Source organism: Choloepus didactylus, chromosome 18 (genome assembly GCF_015220235.1).
Source record: "Choloepus didactylus isolate mChoDid1 chromosome 18, mChoDid1.pri, whole genome shotgun sequence".
NCBI classification, from domain to species: Eukaryota; Metazoa; Chordata; class Mammalia; order Pilosa; family Megalonychidae; genus Choloepus; species Choloepus didactylus.
In genome coordinates, this window is record NC_051324.1 from 57667712 (window position 1) to 57688995 (window position 21284).

Genomic DNA, 21284 nt, shown 5'->3' on the forward strand with positions numbered 1-21284 from the left:
CAAATTCCCTGGAAGAGTCAAATAGCTCAAGGATCTCAAACTCCTCCAATTCCTCAGTAGCTACTGCAGGGGGTCAGGGAATGTTAGGAAAATTGAGCCCAAATCACTAGACTTTATTGCTTCTACTCAAGACGTTTTTATAAGCTAAGAATTTTTTTAAAATCCTGTCATCTTTGTCATTACAAATTAATTGCGAGAAAAATTGAATAAGGTCCCCCGAAATCCTTCTTCCAAGCACCCAATTGTGGAAAAGGGGAAATACATAAATCTGATTGTCCGGTATTAATATAGCCATTTAGATTTTATTTTAAAGGAAACTTCAGCCTAAAGAGGAATTTAAATTTACATTTTCGTTTATTGCTGAGCCGTTAAAATATTCACTTTAATGATATTTCTAACATGAGAATATAGATAGAAAACAATAAAATAACTGGTTATTAAAAAGAGCTCATTGTTGACCAATGTGCCTTAGAAAAGGATTGCATATATATATGATATTTTAGAGAACTGAAAGAAATATATTCTGCAATCAGATTCTGTTCTCCTTAGTCAGGGAAATAAGGTTTAAATTCATTGGAAATTTACACTAGAGAGGCATGTGTATGTCACAAAGTTCTTAGAATATTCATCATTGAAATTTCACAGATATTTAGGATTTTGAGGCCAAGAAGAATAATTTGTTCTTGCTTTCAGCCAAGCAGGACCTCTTCTCCCTTCCCCACATACCTCCTACTCCCTTTTCCTTTCCTCCTCCCTCTCCCTATTTAATATGTCTTCTTACTTTTGATTCCTGAAGCACAATTTGGCATAATACATTATCACCGAAGACTTAAAACAGAATTGTTCATGACCATGAGTGGATTTTAAATTGAGAAGCAGTTCAATGGTGAGCAACAGAAAGAGAATACGGAATGCTATTTTAGAAATGTGTGCCTAGCCTACTTTTTATTATCGTTCTCTGCCCCTTCCCCTCCACTGTCTGTATTTGCTGAGGAAAAAATTTTGGCTTCAAATGACCATCTGGTTGAGTAGGCCCACAAAGCTGAGATCCACAAATGAAGCATTTTCTCTTGTGGATTTATTTACATACTGTTTTCTGTTTCTTGTCCATCCCAGTCAGTTTTTCAGTGTTTCAGTGCAATATGAAGCTCAAGTGACACTTCAGAGATATGGACAATATTTGCCCAGACTGTAGTGATCTATCAACTCCTTGACCATCTGTAATGTTTCCTGGGTGCCTGCTGTATTCGTTTAATCTCACAAAAGTATTGATGTATTTAAATAAGAAATTATATGTGGCACCACAATGCTTTTAAATGTCTATTTTGTAGTAAAATACAAAGTTACGGAGAGTTTATGGGAGGGAAAAGAGACTTTTGTAGGCAATTGTAAAGTCCTTTATTTGGTAGGTGATTGTGAAGTCAGAGGTAACCTAGCAAGTCAAATACTATTATTTCCTACCTATTTGGACAAAGTTATTTCATGCCTCCTGACTTAGAAGCCTCCTTAAAATAACACTGCACTAAATCCATGATAGATTAACTGGCTTTTCTGTGTTAACTTCGTGACCAAAATATATTATCAAACTGGACTCTGGGATGTGCCCCTTTAGCGAACTTTAACATATTTTCGTTATAAATCCTCATGTTCTCTGCCTGATTATATTCAGACAGCCTTCTGTTTCCAACAGTAGCAGGAGGGGTTCATCTTTCTGCCTGTCTTAACACCACCGTTTTCTGGAAAGGGTGGGAACAACTTCACTCTATGCAGGTACAAATTCACATGAAAAGTTAAAAGTGATCTTTTAAAATATAGTCCCATTGTTACTATTAATTAAAATGCTCAGAGAGAAAATTTAGGTTTTGCCTATAGTATGTGGAACTACCTATTGGATTGTAATTTTAGATTCCGACTCTCAAAGACCAACTTTCTGTACTTGAGAAAAGAAAATACAAGAGAACAGCTTATTTCCATATTGCTCGGGGCTAGCGATAAATCTCGCGAGGTTTTGAGCGGATGATTATCGCCAGCGTCTACCACACCAGACACTCGGTGACAGTAAGCGATCGCTTTTCGTCCCAGGGGCAGTCTGGTTCTGTTTGCACTTCCATCCACGAGAGATCCGCCGTGCTTAGGGCTAGTACCTACACAAACTGAGTAAACTAGAGGAGAGAAGAAAAGCCCCAGAATGTATAGCCTTGAGGGTAAGGATATTGCCTGTTTTATCCCTACTGTTCCCGGGAGCCTAGAGCAGAACCTGTCACACAGTAGTCATTTTTTTTTTTAAGTCATTTAAAAAATACTGTCTGTGTAGAAAGGAATGAAAGATCTCTAAGAAGTAATTAGGAATATTGTGGGATCTTTAATGACTTTATAGGTGAGGTTTAGCAGACCCTTTTAACAGCGCCATTTTATAATTTTGTGAACTTAAAATTTTTGGTCATAAATTTAGGTTACGTCAGTCAGAGCCAAACCTCTTGAAAGCATCGTGTCTACTTCGTCACCTCCCCTTTACACAACCCACTGCAATCTGTCTTCAGCCCCGTAGCTCCACTAAATGCTCTCACCGAGGTTATTAATAGCCTCCTTCTTGAAACACTCTCTCCTCTGCATTTATGAAACTGCACCCACCTGGTTTGCTTCCTGCCTCTCTGGCTCTTCCTTTTCAGGTTTCTTTGCAGGGTTTCTCCTCAACTAACTATTCCTTAGAGAGTTACATTTTAGCGTTCCTCAGAGTTTTGTCCTGGGTGAGGTCCTCTTCTTTTTTCAATGCCCATTCTCCCCACGTCCTCGACGCCTTTAATTTCAGTTGTTACCAAAATGCCGGTGACGCCCAAAGCTTCACCTCTCTAATAAGCTCCAGAGCCTGCGTCTAACTGCCTACTTGACATCTCCATTTGCTGTGCCCCAGACACTTCAAACTCCATCTTATTTTCTCGTAACCCTACTCCTCCTTCTGTGTTTCCTGAAGGGAGCGTTTGCTCCGACCAGCTAGCTACTGGAGCCGGTAACCTGGGCATCTCCATGAACGCTTCCCTCTCCTGATCATCCTTCAGATCCATCATGATTAAAAGTGCAGTCAGTGGGATGAGAATCTCTGGGTTCAAATCCCAACTCTTCCACTCATTAGCTCTGTAACCTTAGGCAAGTTGCTTAATCCCTTTGTGCCTCAGTTTCCTCATCTGTAAAACAGATAATCACAGCCTCATAGAGTTGTTGTGAAAATTAAATGAGATAATATGTGTAAATGCTTGGAACAGCACCTGGCACTGCCAGAAGCTCAGTGAATAGTAGCTTTGGTCATTATCTTCTTCATTTCTCCACTGTTGCTACCCAAGGCTGGCCACCATCTCCTCGTAACTAGATGACTATAATACATTCCCATGGTCTTCCTGCTTCCATCCCCCCCCCCCCCCATCCATTCCCCATGCTACAACTCGAGGGACTTTTTAAAAATGCAAGTCTAATCATTTACTCCCCAGGATGGAAACTTTCAGTGGCCTCACATGGCTCTTTGAATCACAACCTTCAAGATCCTAGGAGCTGGTCCCTCTCCACCTCCCTGCCCTTCTGATGGCGTTCTCCCCTCTCTCTGCTCTGACCACATTGGCCCTCCTGCTCCTTATCTGCTCCCCCCTGCCCTGAAGCCATTGCTTCTGCCTTCCAGGCCCTCTCTGTTCCATCTTAACCAGCTCACTCCTTATCAAACTCAGTGTCATTTTCCTTCCTAAGGAAAATCTTGCCTCATCCCTCCGGTCTAGGTTATGCCACTCCGTAATAAAACTCTTTCAAAAGGTCCCATACACCTCCCCCGTACCACTTACAACAGTCAGGGTTCATTTGTTCAATATCAGTCTTCCACCATAGATTGTAAGCAACACAAGGACAGGGGCCATATCTGTCTTGTGACTCCTGTACCCCAGTACCTGGCATAATGCTTGACTGGAATAGGGGTGCAATAATTGGTGAATAAATGAATTTAATAAATCAAGAGTGTTTAACTTGGGTCACTGTTAATATAACTAGGTTCTCAGGTTTTCTTTTTCATCAGGCTGTAGAACTGCTTCGGAATCAGGTATCTGTTAGTCTAACTTCCCCTGAATAACCGGGACAGGATCACTGAAGCCAGCTGATGGCGTGTGGCTGCATTATTTATGCCTGGAACACCAAGACGAGATGTCCCTTCAGTCTGAAAGGAGCACCTGTTCCTTTCAAACAATGGAAATTAGATTAGTACTTATAAATCCAAAGATGGCAAAGCAGCAAAGGATTATATCTCAAGACATTTGTTTATTTTTCATATGCAGGTGGGGATTAAGAATCATGTTGCATGAAGCAAAGGACAGGCAGAAGTTCGTCAGTGATGCTCAATTTCTGCGGGACATGCAGCATAAGGTGGATTCTGAATATCAGGTAATTGCAGAAACCAAGGATTATCTTCCACCTTCTCTTTATTGTAGTGTAAGAGAATTCAGAATACAGAATCAGTATCCAATAACCAGCAATAGTTTCCTAAAATCCCAAACCCACCAAGAGTAACCATGAGAAAGCCACTTCACTTCTCAGAGTCTCAGTTTTCCCATCCATTAAATGGGATTAATAACAGTATTCACCTTATAACTGTGCTGAATATGACATGAGAGAACATTTTAAAAGTATTTAGCACAGGGCTTGGTTAAGTGACATTATAGGCTTAAATCTGACGAGCCACCTCTCAGGAGAAGAGAATGTAAGGAGTTAAACTGGATCACCCTACTGTTTATAAAATAACATGCCCTTCTGCTGTCTCCCTGTCCCGCCTAAAGAAAGGTGGTTAGCACATTCTACAATAAGCTAACTATTCATCACCCTAGTTACAGTGTTTACATGCAAAAAACAAAATAGACGGGGAGCCTGAGGAGCCATGATGCAATTACCCAGAGCTGGCATAGGACAAACTTACCAAACTTGGGATTCTGGGATCAGTTAGACAGTGTCACTCATCCATCTTGCCAGAGGCCAACCCTCTGCCAATCCAGGAGGCACAGCCTCAGCCTCAGTTGAAGATTGGGACTCGCTCCCTACCTAAGGGAAACATGAAACTGCTGTTATCAGGTTTTTCTCCTCCTTAGCAATTTCAAATATAACCAAATCTCCTGGGTCACCAAGGAAACCAGACCTATCTCAGTAACCTGATTTCACCTGTATTAGTACAGCTTAGCTTTGGGTCTGGAAATGGAGTCAGCAATTTCCTCCTGCATTTTGCCAATCCACATATAAGGGGACTATAAAATCAAAGAAATGTCGGCAAAACAAGAGTGTAAACATCTGAACTGGTCATCCTTGGAATCCATCTAGTTTTCACAAAGATACCTCTACCACCCAGCTCATGTTTGGTTATACTTGTTTGAAATTGTCACCCGAGCAGGCACATAAGAAAATCAGTCTGATCATTTTATGTTCTCTACTAAAGAATTAAGTCATGCAACTGTGTGTCTTGGAGCCACTGCAGTCTTATTTTCTAATCTCAGTTGGACTTTTCAATGTTGACCTTTCATTTATTCAACCATTCATTTACATTTTTTTTAAAGGTCAGTCTGATTTCTGTGTGAGGAAAGGATTAGAAGGGGCAAGAGAAGCAGCAAAAAATTAGTAAGGAAACTATGATAGACGTTTAGGAGACAAGTTATGGTGAGTTGGACCAGAGTGGTAGGAGTGGAGGTGGTGAGAAGTGGCCTACCCCAGGAAGCAGACACAGAATAGACATTTTGCTGATACATGGAGATAGAATGGGGTATAAGGGAAAGACAGGAAGGAAGGATGGCACACTTCAACATGTTTATTTGTCCAGCAGCAACTCTGTTATCTTCACCATTTTAAATCATTCTTTTCAAAACTCCAACCCCCATACTTTCAACAAAAAATTTCCCCTCCTGTTTTATACACATATAACCGAAAGGAAGAACCCAAGGCCATTGGGGGCTCTGACTCAGCTTTCTCTCCTTCCCTTCCAGGCTACACACCCATCTAGTCCTCAAGTCGCAGAGGATGCAGTGACCCTCAACTGCTGTGGCCAGCCTGAGATCTCGGTCTGGGCCTTTCTGCTCTCCAGCCTTTCTTCATCTGTAGATTTCTCATCTATGTCTTTGAAATCTCCTTTCTTATTATCGGCCCAGTCTACAAATATGCTCAGGTCTCTCCCATCTTCAAAAAGAAAGAACAGTGCTTTCGGTAGTCTGTGTGTTCTTCTCTAGCCACAGCCCTGGCTCCTTCCAGTCTCATCCCAGAGGTCCCAACCAGTTGGTCACATTTCTATCTCTGCTTCCTCCCCTCCCATCCATTGCCTAACCTGCCTGTCACCTCCACCATCCCCTGAAACTGTCCTCTCTAAGGTCAGTAGCCAAATTCAGTGGATAACTTTTTAGCCTTTGTTTTCTGAAGCTTTGTCTCCATTTGACACTATTATTTATTCCTTTCTTCTGGAAGCATTACTCCTTTGGCTTTTTGACATTATACTCTCCTGATTTTCCTTGTGTTTCTCTCACACTCCATTCCACTTTCTTTTCCATAGCCTCTTCTTCTCTCTGCCCCTCTAATGTTAATTTCCCAGGAATCCATCCTCAGTCCAATTTTCTTCTTATTGACAAGATCTTCCATACTCATTTCATCCCCTCCTATGGTTTGTTTGACTTTTTTAGAGAAGTTGTAGGTTTCCTCCTGTGATTTTGACCACCACTTACATGCTAATAACTTTGTAATCCTGTTTCTCCCCAAAGTGTCAGAATCATATACATACCTGCTTATTGGACATTTCCAATGGGATGTCTCATAGACACTTCAAATTCAACATACTCATGGTTGCGCTCCACACAGCCATCCCTCTCCCACCCGTCCTCTATATTCCCTTTCCGGTGGGAAGCTTTCCCTGGCCCCTTCCTCTCCCTCATCGCCCACATCCTCTGACTTATCAAGTCCTGCCAAGTTAACCTAAGAGTTCATGAATTAGTGCCTTTTTTTTTATACTATTGCCACCATCCTAGTTCCAACCCCCATAATTTATCTCTAGGACTATTATAATATCCTTATAACTGGTCTCCTTGCCTCCAGGCTTGTTTTTTCAGACTCCTTTTTAAAAATCTATCTAAAATGTAAAATTGAATATGCCTTTCAGATGCATGAAACTATTCAGCTGTTTACCCTCAGTTAAAGGCAGGTCCAGGAACTAAAAACTTAGCAAAATCAACCCAAACCTTAACTACCTCTCTAATCTTTCTCCAGCTTCATTGTACTCTCTTGACAAGAATGGAGAGAAACATACTTTATATTTAGTACTAAAGGAACTCTGCACAATCATGGCACCATTTAAAAAAAAAATCTTTATTGAGGTAAAATTTACATACCATACAACTCACCTATTTTAGGTGTACAATTTAATGCCTTTTAATAAATTTACCAGAATGTGCAACCATCCAGTTTAAGAACCTTTCCATCACCCTGATACCATAGCATCCTTTTTATACCTCTTTCACAGAGCTTATGAACTTGTATTGAAATTGTATTTTGTATGACTTCCTCTCAAACTAGACCACAGCTTCTTAAGGGCATGGGTTGTATCTTACTTCTCTTTGTCGATTGAAATGCCTTGTCATTGATGGAAGCCAGTGTTACCTAACTTGATCACCAATTCTGTTTATTAGAGTTAGATCCAGCTGACTTGTTACTATTCCTAACAGTCAAATCCACTCTCATTGAGCATTTTCAAAACCACACAGTGCAAGGTCTGCGAAAAATAAATATGAATGCGTTTAAGATGTTCCATGTATTGTTGAAGTAAATAAGTAACAACGCACAGTAACTACTTTGAAGGGAACAGTGGTGTATTATTTATTAGTCTGCTGTATTATTTATTAATCTGCCACTTGCCTTGATCCAGAAAGGATCTAAAGTAGCGGTTTAAGAATCAATTGCTTGACTTCAGTGACCCCACAATGGCTTGGCCCGCATATGGCCTGTGTGTATTTACTAAGGTAGACTTTGCTTTGGGTGGATATTGAAATCCTGGGTCTTTGATGGGCTTAGCCACTTCTCATGGAAGCTTTTACTTAGGGTGCAGTGACCTGCTTAGGACACTAGGGAGTCCCTATTTCAGGGTGTACAAATGGTGTAAGACCTAATAATTTGATATGACTCCCAAATCATGTACATTTTCCACATTTTCCTTCCTGTGCTTGACTTGACTAAATGAACTGGCTCAAATTTGAGATCCTTAGGAACCTTCTATATAAACTGTTCCTAAAATGCTATAGGGTTGGTATGCACTAAATTAGCAGTGCCTTTACAGGTCTGTGTACTAGCAGCAGGAAAGGAGGGTTAAACGCACCCTGAGTTATTTTGATGCTACTCCTTTCAGTGGTTGGGTGGGACACTTTAGAGAAAACAAGAGGAAATAAACATCTATTTGGCATATTACATGCTATTTCAGAATCTGGTAACTAGTGTATAATTATATGCCATCTCAGAATTTGGCTCCATTTCTTCAAGGGTGTTCTTGCTGCATCGCTTTAGCTTTCTTTTTTCTTTTTCTTTTTTCAGTCCGATGTGTTTATGTAACTTGAGGCAGAATTTAGCCATTAATGTCCACTAGAAAGCTGGAGTGAAAGATTACCCTTGGCATTTCAGAATGATTTTCCATAATCTATCAAATGTGTTCAAATTGGTTTCATTTCATTTCATGTCATTTATTCATCCTGATTCTTTCAAGTGCAGGTCAAACAACTAAAAGTGACCATGTAAACTTGTCCAAGGACGTGATACATGACTTTATACCAGGTGGCAGGGCTTGGGGGCTGTCCAGCAGGAAGGGGAGGGGATGGAAATAATTCAGCTTCTTTTCCCATAGGAGTCAGGGAGAAGATGCTCTTCCCTGCTCAACTTTGAGGTATGTGTTGCTTGATTCTACACAGCTAATGCAGGAAAATAAACTAGTTCAAGGGGAAGATCATGTCAAACTCTTTTTACACCTTTGATTTCTTAGCCTCTTAGAACTAATGAACTTTAATAATTTTACCAGTGATAATTAATACCCCAGACTCTGGGTTATGGATATCATTAAAACAACAGTAACAACAAAAGAACCAAATGAAGGCAGTGACAACTCCCACTCCTCAAAATGGGGGCACATTTCAAGTAATGATAAACTTGACAGAGGCTGGCATTGATTGAGATGTTAAGTTAGGTGGGAGTTATGGTGTTTTTTATACCAGGACTATGAGGCTAGGAAGTGTTCTTGTGGCACATGGCTTCCTAAGATGAGGACAGTGACCCCCCAGGTGAGACACTGGGAGCTGGGCTAACTGGAAGGAGGGGACTGATAATAAAAGAAAAGAAACTTTGAGCATAACTGGATTCAGAGGGGTGTATTGCCAAAGTAAAGGTGGTTTGCAATGTGACCCTAAGATCTCTCCAGTTGACTAGCTGTGCGAACGGACGGTTAGGAACTAGATCTCTGCCTGTGGGGCAGAGACACGAGGATGAACCTCAGGTCTAGACAGAAAGGTTCTTTCTTCTTCCATGACCAAGATCAGAATGCCATATTTTTTATAAAAGCTGATTTTAGGAATAAAAGTAAACCTGGTAGCTACAATGAGATACTTCACACCTACTTGAATGGCTTTAATAACAATAATATAATAAAATAAAAAATAAAATAAAATAAAATAAATGAAATAAAATAAAATAAAATAGAACTGTTGGTGAAGATGCAGAGAAACTGGAACCCTTGGACATTGTTGGTAGGAATGTAAAATGGTGCAGCTGCTGTGGAAAACAGTCTGGCAGTTCCTCAGAAAGTTAAACATAGAACTACCATATGACCCTCAATTACACTCCTAGGTTTATGGCCAAAAGATTGAAAGCATGGACTTGAACAGATTCTTGTACGCAATGTTCTTAGCAGCATTATCCACAGTAGCCAAAAGGTGGAAGTAACCCAAGTGTCCATCAACAAATGAGTGGATAAATAAAATGTGGTATAAACATAGAATGGAATACTATTCAGCCATAAAAAGAAGCTCAGATACATATTACAACATGGATGAACCTTGAAAACATTATGCCAAATGAAATAAGCCAGACACAAAAGGACGAGTATTATATGATTCCACTTATATGAAATACCTAAAATAAGCAAATTTATAGACACAGAAAGTAAATTAGAGGTTACCAGAGGCTGGGACAGGTGGGAATGGGGAGTTATTGCTTAATGAGTATAGAGTTTTTGTTTGGGGTGATGAAAAAGTTTGGAAATTAATGGCAATGGTTGCACAACATTGCGAGTGTAATCAGTGCCACTGAATCATACACTTAAAAATAGTTTAAATGGTAAATTTTATGTTATGTGTGTTTTGCCAATACCCGTTTTAAAAATATAAACCAGGAAATGGGATTGGAAACAGCTTAAAACCTGATGATGATGATGATGATGATGATGATGATGATGCACCATTTGTTGAACACTGACCTTGGGCCAGTCCCTCTGCTAAGCAGATAACCGGTGGTACCTCACAGTCTCCTCCAAACAGTTCTGCAGCATAGGGACATCTCTCTCCTACAGACGAGGGAAGTGAGAATCAATGAAATTAGTCTGCTTGCCCAAAGATCACGATGCTAGAAAGTGGCAGAGCTGGGTTTTGTCATGTTTATCAGTATTCAGTTACAGTGAGTCATGGAACCCACGTCATCCCCCACAGGCATATATGCACTTTCTGCATTTTCTCCTACAGTGGTATCTTCTGCACGGAAGTCTGCGAGTGCTGTCGTCAGAGGGACAGGCTGGGAACTGGCTGGGGGGAAGTCACATCTCAGGAGAAGTGAAGGAGGAGGCTCTGATTCTCCCTGGGAGGAGGAATAAGAAGTTACCTGAAGCCTTCAATTTCAAGACTGCCCTAAGCCAGTTTTGTCAGAAGAATAGAAGCTTATTTATAGCATTCTAAATCCTGACATGGGAAGTTCAAAGGGGCATATTTTTAAAGTTCAGGGTAAAGGTAGCCACTGGCTATTAATAATTACGAATCCATTCCTCATCTCCTTGCCATAGATTTCACCCTCCTCTGCCCCTGTCACTTCAGAATCCCCAAAGTACAAACATCATCTTCATCAGCAGCCACAAAAAAAGCATTCATATTTACAATAAAAAGAAAACTATCCCCTGGAAGGTAATCTAACAATGCTCTTGCTGTTTCTAGGACTAGAAGTTTGAACTTGGCTCTGTCCTAGTGTTCCTTCTCCTCTGCAAAACTATAACTTTGAGAGGATTAATGTTTGGTTTTCACAGAGAGATTGCTTTGTTGTACCAAGATAAGAATTTGTAAGTACCGACCTTCCCACTGTTCTATTCTCCTGCTCTTCTATGAGAGGAGGAAAAAAAGGAACCAGAGGGAAAAACACATTTTTTAATGTTGCAAAGCAATCTGTTCTCCTCCCCTTTTGGTAAAGAAATATTTAAGTTGCATGCATTCTTGGAGAGGATTTTCAAAAATCACTCAGCCCACAAGAATTCTGTTCATCCCACAAAATCTGCTTGGGTTCTGCATGCATTTGCTAGCACTGGCTCCTCCACTTTCAACCCCTCAGCATTTTCTCCTTCTGCCTTCAATACCAGTAGGTTAGGATAATACAGACATCTGCTGCTTTCCAAAAAAACTTACCACGCCGGGGCTTCTCCCAAACAGAAGTACCAATTGAAGTCCTCGTAAAAGGAATAGGAAAAAAGAGGCACATAATTGAATTTCCTTAAGCTCTCTAGCTGACACCCTTTAGGTTTACTTTGGTTTATTTTATTTATCTTTATTTATTTTTGTTTAACTTATAATAAGAAACATTGTCCAGTATTTATTAAAATGGATTACTATCAATATGTCTTAGTTTTTGAAGATTAACCATGAGACAGGAAAAAAAACCCACCATGTCGGAGTACTCTCCCTTTCCAATAGAGGTGGGGCTCACCTTTTTCTTGGGAATGCAGGAGTCTTCTTCGAGGCAGCACTAGCTGCAGGTGACCATCTGGCTGCTGCAAAGTCACTTCCAGGACCAGCGCTCCACCTGCATCTCAGCTGTGAAGCGCAGTGTGGGGGACTCTCTGTTCCCAATTCCAAGTGGTAAAGGTCATTTCTATTCTTAACCTTGTAGCATAAAGTTAGACTTTCCCTCTGGTGTGAATTTCTGGCAAGTCCTACATAAAGGATAGGGTTGCTTTATCTAGCAGAGGGAAAAAAATGCCAAAAGAATCTTTCCTTTCTTAAGTCAGCGCCAGGAAGGGAGAGATGTCAGCCCTAGCTTAGAAACATTGCTGTTGGTTTTTACACTGCATTTCTTCACTGTTACAGTGGAGAATTCAGCTCTGTCGAGGCAAAGGTGAATTTCAGTCGCTGGATCTACAAGTATAGCAATGCTCCAAGAAGTGTTACTGTTTTAGGGTGTTTAAAATATCAACTGAAATCACTATAGTGCATGATATTCTTGGGTTTGTTCAATTCTAATACTGGAGGAGAAATAGCTGGGTACATAAATAATTTAATTTTACTTTTGTCAAAAGAAATGAAAAAATTATTTTTTGGTAATATATTTGTGTTTGGGAGTTGATATTTTCCTGCAACACAAAAATGCAATTCAACTAACAAAATACTAGCTGCTGGTGGTCCTTACCCTCAAGGTCCCCATTGACCAGCAGGATAAACAGACTCAGAAAGCAAATAACTAAATAAAATAGGGAAAACTGTATTACGTAAACTATGTAAAAAGGAGCAATTAATTCTATCTGGGAAGGAGTAGTGAGGCAGGGTAAACTAAAATTTAGAGATGCCACATGAGCTGGTTCTTAATACCAAGACAACATCTGGTGACAGTCATTGCAAGTGGAAGGAACAGTTTGTGCTAAAGCTCTGAGGTGTGAACATTTTTATCCTGTAATTAGGGTGTAATCCCAGGGTGTAGGGCATAGTCGAGGTGGGTTAGATGGAGGAGCTATGAAGGGGATGACACTGGAATGAGAAGTTAATAAGGTCTATTGTGCATTACCTTCCTTGAGAATGCAATTGTTCAGTAAAAAATGGACAAAATGCCTCTGAGTATGTTTATCATTCAAATTTATTAAAGCAATGACTAATATTTTTGACCTGCATTTTGGGGACAGGGAAGAGTGAAGGGGAGTTAATGATACCTGGGTGAGTGTCTTTATTGTACTGGGTGATGGGTGTTTGAGGTACAGTTGGAGATGTACGTTTATTCCATATGCCTCACAATTGGAATTAAGCATCAAGTTACCAAAGCTATCCATAGACCTAAGACAAAGAAACATTCTTGTTCTCCAGGCTTGTCTGAGACGACAGGAACAGAGAAAAGACTCGACTGATAAGAAACGAGATCAATTTGGGGTGCCAGAGACAAATTTGGAGAGATCCCGATTTTCAAGCGGGTCATCTTCCAAACAGGTACTTAGAACTTTGGGGGACATTGTCCTGCCACTGTGTGTGTGTGTGTGTGTGTGTTCCCTACTTAAAGAAAAGCTGACCCCAAACAGAGATGTTGATGAATCCTACAGTTGAGGGCAGGGAGGGACAGAGGCAGGATCCCAGGGACAAGTCATCTTGGGCACAGCCCCTGCTGCTCCCCAGCTGTATGGCCTTCCCCCGGCACGTTTGTTGGGCCTCGTTCTTCTTACCTGCTTACCTGTAGATAGTGGGCCGGATTTAGATGGTCTCCAGGCCACTATCTGGATCAGAAATGCTGTAACTCTTGGATTTCAAGAGTCAGAGCCACTGGGCCTTCTAAAGCACAGCATCATATTAGTGGCTTATGGTCTAACCCATTGCATTGCTGGATTTGGTTTTTATTTCAAAGGAAGGAGAGAGATAGAATGCAATTCATACGTTCATCATTTAATAACTGGCAGTTTAAATATTTTTGTCTAGGATGATAAATAATGAGAGCTATATAATATTAGCGAGGTAGTAGTAATATGATTGTAATTATAAGTTACCATTATTTGCATGCTTACAATGATCCAGGTACTGTGCTAAGCACTTTATATATATAGGCTTATTTAACTGTCATAAATCTATATACATTTGCCTCATTTTACAGATGAGGAAACAGAGCCTTAGAGAAGTTAAGAAGCTTCACCTAAGATTTCAGTCAGTATGTGGTAGTGTAGGGATTCCATTCCAGGCAGTCTGACCCCAGAGATGGTGTTCTGAACTGCTGAGCTATATGATCATATCTCATGTTGAAGATCTTATCTGCGTAAGAATTTTACTTATCCTATGTAAGAGCTAAATACCACAAACTGCATTCAACATTGGTTGTTGGCATGCTGAATTGATTTAAGATGAGTAATATGCTTTTTATGAATTCTTATTTAATATTTTATGCCTGAACTATACTCTAGAGGATGGACTCTCTCTTGCTTATCAGTTGCAGGGATCCCTGAGATGGATCCTGGATGCCTGAAATAAATCAAGTTCTTGTTGGGATTTCTTCTTTACTCTAGGTTGTTCACGCTGCGGTTATTTAATGTTCAAAGTACACCCTAGAAACATCAGTGATTGATGTTTATGAATGTAGCTGTATCCCTGGGAGAGATATATCCTCCCTATTAAGGAAAATCAAATCACACGATAAAATATTCCACCTAGAGTCTGAAGGTGAAAGAGGCTATCTCACAATGTCGGCAGCACCGCGAAGAAGGCGTCGTCTGGATCCTTTTCCTGTTAGTCAAGGACTAAATATAATGCCTGCTGCTGATTAAACTTAGGGAGTGAGATTAATCCAAAAATTAAATCTAGTTTAGCTAGAACAACACATTTTTAACATTAAGATAAATTCTTACATTTTTGCACAAGAATTAGAAACAAATCAAGGACAGATTAAAAAATGTAATATAATTTAAGTCAAACAGTAGCATGTAGCAATCTTCCTAGATTAGAATTGCTAAACAAATGGGCAGCTGGGTTCTTCCATTTTCATGCAGACTCACGTACAAAGTCACAGCCATTTTTGTATGGTAATGCTTCTGCATTTGGGATATTCTAGGACTTGAGGTTTATGCTCCTTTCCACAAACTTTGTTTGGAGGAAAAACTGATGACAGATACCTGTTGTTTTCTTCTTCGTGCTATCAAAATTATTTATTCTTTAGATCATTGCAAAATATACTCATACCACCTCCAAAAGAGGACTTAATTGAACATATAAAAGTAATTATGAAAAAAGCTTCTATAATTACATGTGGATCTTATTTTTCAGCTCTCAATTTTATTATTTGCATATGCAAAAAAACTAAAGGTAAAAATATGTGGCAAAATGCATACAACTGTCAAATTTCTACTGTAAGGTACAAGGACAGGATTTTCCATGTCTGTGCTATGTATGTCGCTGTAGCTCAGGGTGTCAGAGGACCCAAAACAACATTACTTACATAATCTCAACTTTTCCAGATAATGATATCCCAGGGGCTTAGGCCTTGATTGTAAAAGTGACTTCAAAGGCTGTGTCTTCTCTATCAAGAAGAGTGACAAAATCAGCATTTTCCACAGTGAAATTCTCCTCTGTTTTGTTCTCTGCATTATAGGTGTTCTTTGGGGAATACTGGAGGGTTTGCCTCTGCATACAAAAGCCCAGGAAGAGCAGGGTGAGGGAATTGTCCTGGAGCCTGTCACTCCCCACAGCCGCCTGACTTGCTGTGCTCACAATGCTGATCCGCTCCTGGCTCAGTTCTGTGACTCTTGTTTGGTATGAACGAAGCCAGCGATCTCTTATGAGACTCCAGCCAGATCCAGGAAATCTTCAACCCCCAGGATCATGGGTTGGTTTGGAGATTCCCTTCCCAGGTTTGGACCTCTACCCAAATTTCTACCGAAATCTGGTTGTTCTTAACCCTTCAGAGTCTAGGATTGCTCTGCTATATCTCAAACCTGCAGAACTAATCAAACCTCTTTCCATAGGGTCCTCAAAGCCAGAGAGGTCCTGGAGCTAGTCTCCCAAAGGAGGCTAGGAATAAGAATGCTGGCATCTCCTAAAGGAGGACCCAGGACAGGCTGATTTGGATCTCATTTCCAGAGCTCAGTGTATTGAATGTCACACAGGCACTAGAGGAGCAAAAGATTCTGTCAATCAGAAAGGGGCAGGAGAAAGATACTGCTCAGCCAGCCAGTGTAAACACAAGCAAACCTTTTCCTTCCTAGGTGAAAACTCTCTGAATAATTTCTTTCTAGAGGTTACTATGGCAGAAAACGCTAAGTAATGTTTTGCCCTGATGTGTGTTCATTCTCTGAGTAGGCAGTAGGAAAGTGCTTTATTGCTTTAATCCCATGGAAAATTGTCCACTGTACGGTCACTGTGAAGCATGCCCCACCAAATTCTGACCTTTGTTCATTCCTTAACCCAGACTCAAATCGTCACAATGGGAGTGGAACAAGAAAGGCATTTGCCATCAAGTAACAGATCCAGTGTCAAGGTATCTTTTCAAACACCTGCCTAGGGGTGGTCAGATCCCCAAATGCACAGTTAACACAGTGGCCACCCCATGGCAGCACAACCTCCTCATTATGACTGGTGGCACTAATCGTTATGCAGAGACTCTGTTTAATCTAAATCCAAGATAAAGCAATAACTGTCAAGCCTGCATCAAGATGTTCTTTAAGTGGCACCTCCTAAAATATTTAAGTTAGTGGCTTGTTGTAGTAGACAGAGCACTTACCACCAAAGGCCCACTCGGCCTCTCATTAGCAGTGTGAATTCAGGCAAACCACTTAACTTCTTAGCACTTCAATTTCTCATAAAGGAGATACTTATTATTATGCTTACCTCATGGGATCATTATGGGAACAAGTAACACTCTAAAGTGACCTACTAACACTGGATTACATTTTAGATTGCCTTGGTGTCCAACTGTGCTTGGAAATGATGCTCCAACAGGTATTAAGGAGGAGCATGTTTGGAGGCTTCTAGAATACCTTCTTTCACGTTAGCCCAGTCCCAGGTCACATTTCTAAAAGCCAACCTAATGTAGTGACTTAATTTTAAACCCTTTTCAAAGTTACATGCAACCTTGTGAATTGCTTAATCAGATTAGAATTTAACATGTAAAATAGTGAAGTAAAATAAACAGTAACTGCACATGAACAACTAAACAGCCAAGCAGCGTCCTCCCGTCCCATGTGGCTGGGACAGCTGCTGACCTGGAGGAGCCTACTGTGATTGACAGGGCCACCAGGATATTTCCCCTCTAAAACCTTCCCAGAGAAGGGTTGGGAGCCTTGATTTCCTGACTGAAGATGAAAATTATTAGCCCTGGACCTGGGGGACAGCAAGCTTCTAGGAAAAGAGGCATCGTGGGCTCTTCTCATCTTCCAAGATCCTATGTCCTTGCTGGAAGGGACACTTTTAAATGCATAAACCTCTCAAGAACAGAGGGATTGTTGTCACTGCTTTTAAATCAGGAGGTAGAGACCTCTCAGGTTTTCAAGAGCACTGTTTGCTCTGGTAATAGGAATCAGATTTTTGTCCTTTCATCATCAGCAGCCATGCAGCTAAATATTTAGATTCCAGGTCACAAGGACCCAACATTACATTGGAAGGAGGCGTAGGCAGTTAAGCTGATACCAAGAAGCAGCTGGCTGTGCCCCAGATCTGGCTCAGTCTGATGTAAGATCTCTGAGGTCACTTCAATCTCCCAACTAGCAAGGTAAGCTTAATATGAAGCTTAAATATGAAGGCTGTTACCCAACAAAGCATTTTAATCATTTGTCCATAATAATCCATACAAACTTTGTAGGTTAAAATAAAACACAAAACCTCTCTAAGTAAATTGCAGTGGCTTAAAATGTCAGAATGTCCATCTTTATATTAGGACAGCAAAGACTTATATTTGTTCTGTCCAATACAGTGGCCACTAGACACATGTGGCTATTTAAATTAAAATTAATTAAAATCACATTTAGGTTACTCCTCCAGGAAAGTAGGTAGAAAGCCAGGAACTGCGTGGACTGGACACCACAGAGCAATTTGACTTTGGGCATACTTCATACAACACTCATGAACATGTCAAACTGCTGAGATCAGCGAAATCTATAAGTTGTTGCGGCCAGGGGACCTGCGCCCCTCCCTGCCAGGCTCAGTCCCATGGGAAGACGGGCCATCAGTGCTGGGAAGGAGAAGGGAGAACTGCAGTAGCAGCTCTTATCGGAAACTCATTCTATTGATCCAAACTCCAACCATGGATAGACTGAGACCAGACACCAGAGAATCTGAGAGCAGCCAGCCCAGCAGAGAGGAGACAGGCATAGCAAAAAACAGCAAGAAAAACTCCAAAATAAAAGTGGAGGATTTTTGGAGTTCTGATGAACATAGAAAGGGGAAGGGGAGAGCTCAGACCCTGAGGCTCATATGCAAATCCCGAAGAAAAACTGATTTCTCTGCCCCCTGGATCTTTCCTTAATGGCCCTAACTGCTTTGTCTCTTAGCATTTCAATAACCCATTAGATCTGCGAGGAGGGCTTTTTTTTTTTTTTTTATCTTTTTTTTTTCTGTTTCTAAAACAATTAGTCTAAGAAGCCCAATACAGAAAGCCTCAAAGACTTGCAATTTCGGCAGGTCAAGACAAGAGCAGAGCTAAGAGGGCTCTGAGACAAAAGGCAATAATCCAGTGGCTGAGAAAATTCACTAAACACCATAACTTCCCAAGAAAAGGGGGGTGTCCGCTCACAGCCATCATCCTGGTGGACAGGAAACACTCCTGCCCATCGCCAGCCCCATAGCCCAGAGCTGCCTCAGACAACCCAGTGTGACGGAAGTGCTTCAAATAACATGCACACACCACAAAACTGGGTGTGGACATTAGCCTTCCCTGAACCCTCAGCTGGTTGTCCCAGAGTAGGGAAGGTGGAGCAGTGTGAATTAACAAAGCCCCATTCAGCCATCATTTCAGCAGACGGGGAGCCTCCCTACACAGCCCAGCAGCCCAGAACCACCCTGGGGGGATGGCACTCACCTGTGACATAGCACAGTCATCCCTCAACAGAGGACCGGGGGTGCACGGCCTGGAAGACGGACCCACTAGCAAGTCTCAGGAGCCATACCCCAATACCAAGGACTTGTGGGTCAGTGGCAAAGACAAACTGTGACAGGACTGAACTGAAGGATTAGACTATTGCAGGAGCTGTAAAACTCCAGGAACACCAGGGAGATTTGATTGTTAGAGCCACCCCCCCTCCCTGACTGCCCAGACACACGCCCCATATACAGGGGGGGCAACACCAGCTACACACGCAAGCTTGGTACGCCAATTGGACCCCACAAGACTCACTCCCCTACTCACCACAAAGGCAAAGCAGGGGAGAACTGGCTTGTGGCGAACAGGTGGCTTGTGGACGCCACCTGCTGGTTAGTTAGAGAAACTGTACTCCATGAAGCTGTAGATCTGCTAAATTAGAGATAAGGACTTCAATTGGTCTACAAACCCTAAAAGAACTCTTATCAAGTTAAGCAAATGCCAAGAGGCCAAAAACAACAGAAAATTATAAAGCATATGAAAAAACCAGACGATATGGATAACCCAAGCCCAAGCACCCAAATCAAAAGTCAGAAGAGACACAGTACCTAGAGCAACTAATCAAAGAACTAAAGATGAACAATGAGACCATAGTACGGGATACAAAGAATATCAAGAAGACCCTAGAAGAGCATAAAGAAGACATTGCAAGACTAAATAAAAAAATAGATGATCTTATGGAAATTAAAGAAACCGTTGACCAAATTAAAAAGATTCTGGACACTCATAGTATAAGACTAGAGAAAGTTGAACAACGAATCAGTGACCTGGCAGATGACAGAATGGAAAATGAAAGCACAAAAGAAAGAATGGGGGAAAAAATAAAAAAAAAATCGAAATGGACCTCTGGGATATGATAGATAATATAAAACGTCCGAATATAAGACTCATTGGTGTTCCAGAAGGGGAAGAAAAGGGTAAAGGTCTAGGAAGAGTATTCAAAGAAATTGTTGGGGAAAACTTCCCAAATCTTCTAAACACCATAAATACGCAAATCATAAATGCCCAGCGAACCCCAAATAGAATAAATCCAAATAAACCCACTCCGAGACATATTCTGATCACACTGTCAAACACGGAAGAGAAGGAGCAAGTTCTGAAAGTAGCAAGAGAAAAGCAATTCGCCACATACAAAGGAAACAGCATAAGACTAAGTAGTGACTACTCAGCAGCCACCATGGAGGCGAGAAGGCAGTGGCACGATATATTTAAAATTCTGAGTGAGAAAAATTTCTAACCAAGAATACTTTACCCAGAAAAGCTCTCCTTCAAATTTGAGGGGGAGCTTAAATTTTTCACAGACAAACAAATGCTGAGAGAATTTGCTAACAAGAGACCTGCTCTACTGGAGATACTAAAGGGAGCCCTACAGACAGAGAAACAAAGAAAGGAGAGAGAGACTTGGAGAAAGGTTCAGTACTAAAGAGATTCGGTATGGGTACATTAAAGGATATTAATAGAGAGAGGGAAAAATATATATGACAAACATAAACCCAAGGAAGATGGCTGATTCAAGAAATGCCTTCATGGTTATAACGTTGAATGTAAATGGATTAAACTCCCCAATTAAAAGATATAGATTCGCAGAATGGATAAAAAAAATGAACCATCAATATGTTGCATACAAGAGACTCATCTTAGACACAGGGACACAAAGAAATTGAAAGTGAAAGGATGGAAAAAAATATTTCATGCAAGCTACAGCCAAAAGAAAGCAGGTGTAGCAATATTAATCTCAGATAAAATAGACTTTAAATGCAGGGATGTTTTGAGAGACAAAGAAGGCCACTACATACTAATAAAAGGGGCAATTCAACAAGAAGAAATAACAATCATAAATGTTTATGCACCCAATCAAGGTGCCACAAAATACATGAGACAAACACTGGCAAAACTAAAGGAAGCAATTGATGTTTCCACAGTAATTGTGGGAGACTTCAACACATCACTCTCTCCTATAGATAGATCAACCAGACAGAAGACCAATAAGGAAATTGAAAACCTAAACAATCTGATAAATGAATTAGATTTGACAGACATATGTAGAACATTACATCCCAAATCACCAGGATTCTCTAGTGCTCATGGAACTTTCTCCAGAATAGATCATATGCTGGGACATAAAACAAGCCTCAATAAATTTAAAAAGATTGAAATTATTCAAAGCACATTCTCTGACCACAATGGAATACAATTAGAAG

The 21284-nt window shown here is 40.7% G+C and overlaps 1 protein-coding gene across 7 annotated transcripts in view; it reads left to right on the plus strand.

The window, feature by feature from the left end:
* Positions 1-21284, plus strand: part of MARCHF10 (membrane associated ring-CH-type finger 10) — a 246934-nt gene that overhangs the window by 150233 nt on the left and 75417 nt on the right. For 4 of the 7 annotated variants that reach the window (XM_037809926.1, XM_037809927.1, XM_037809928.1 and 1 more), the window contains exons 2-3: positions 4308-4413; positions 13347-13466. In XM_037809926.1, coding sequence (XP_037665854.1) covers positions 4308-4413; positions 13347-13466 — 226 coding nt within the window. Of the gene's footprint in view, positions 1-827; positions 887-4307; positions 4414-8891; positions 8918-13346; positions 13467-21284 lie in introns of those variants that run through there. The other 3 variants (XM_037809930.1, XM_037809932.1, XM_037809931.1) reach the window with 3 other exon arrangements.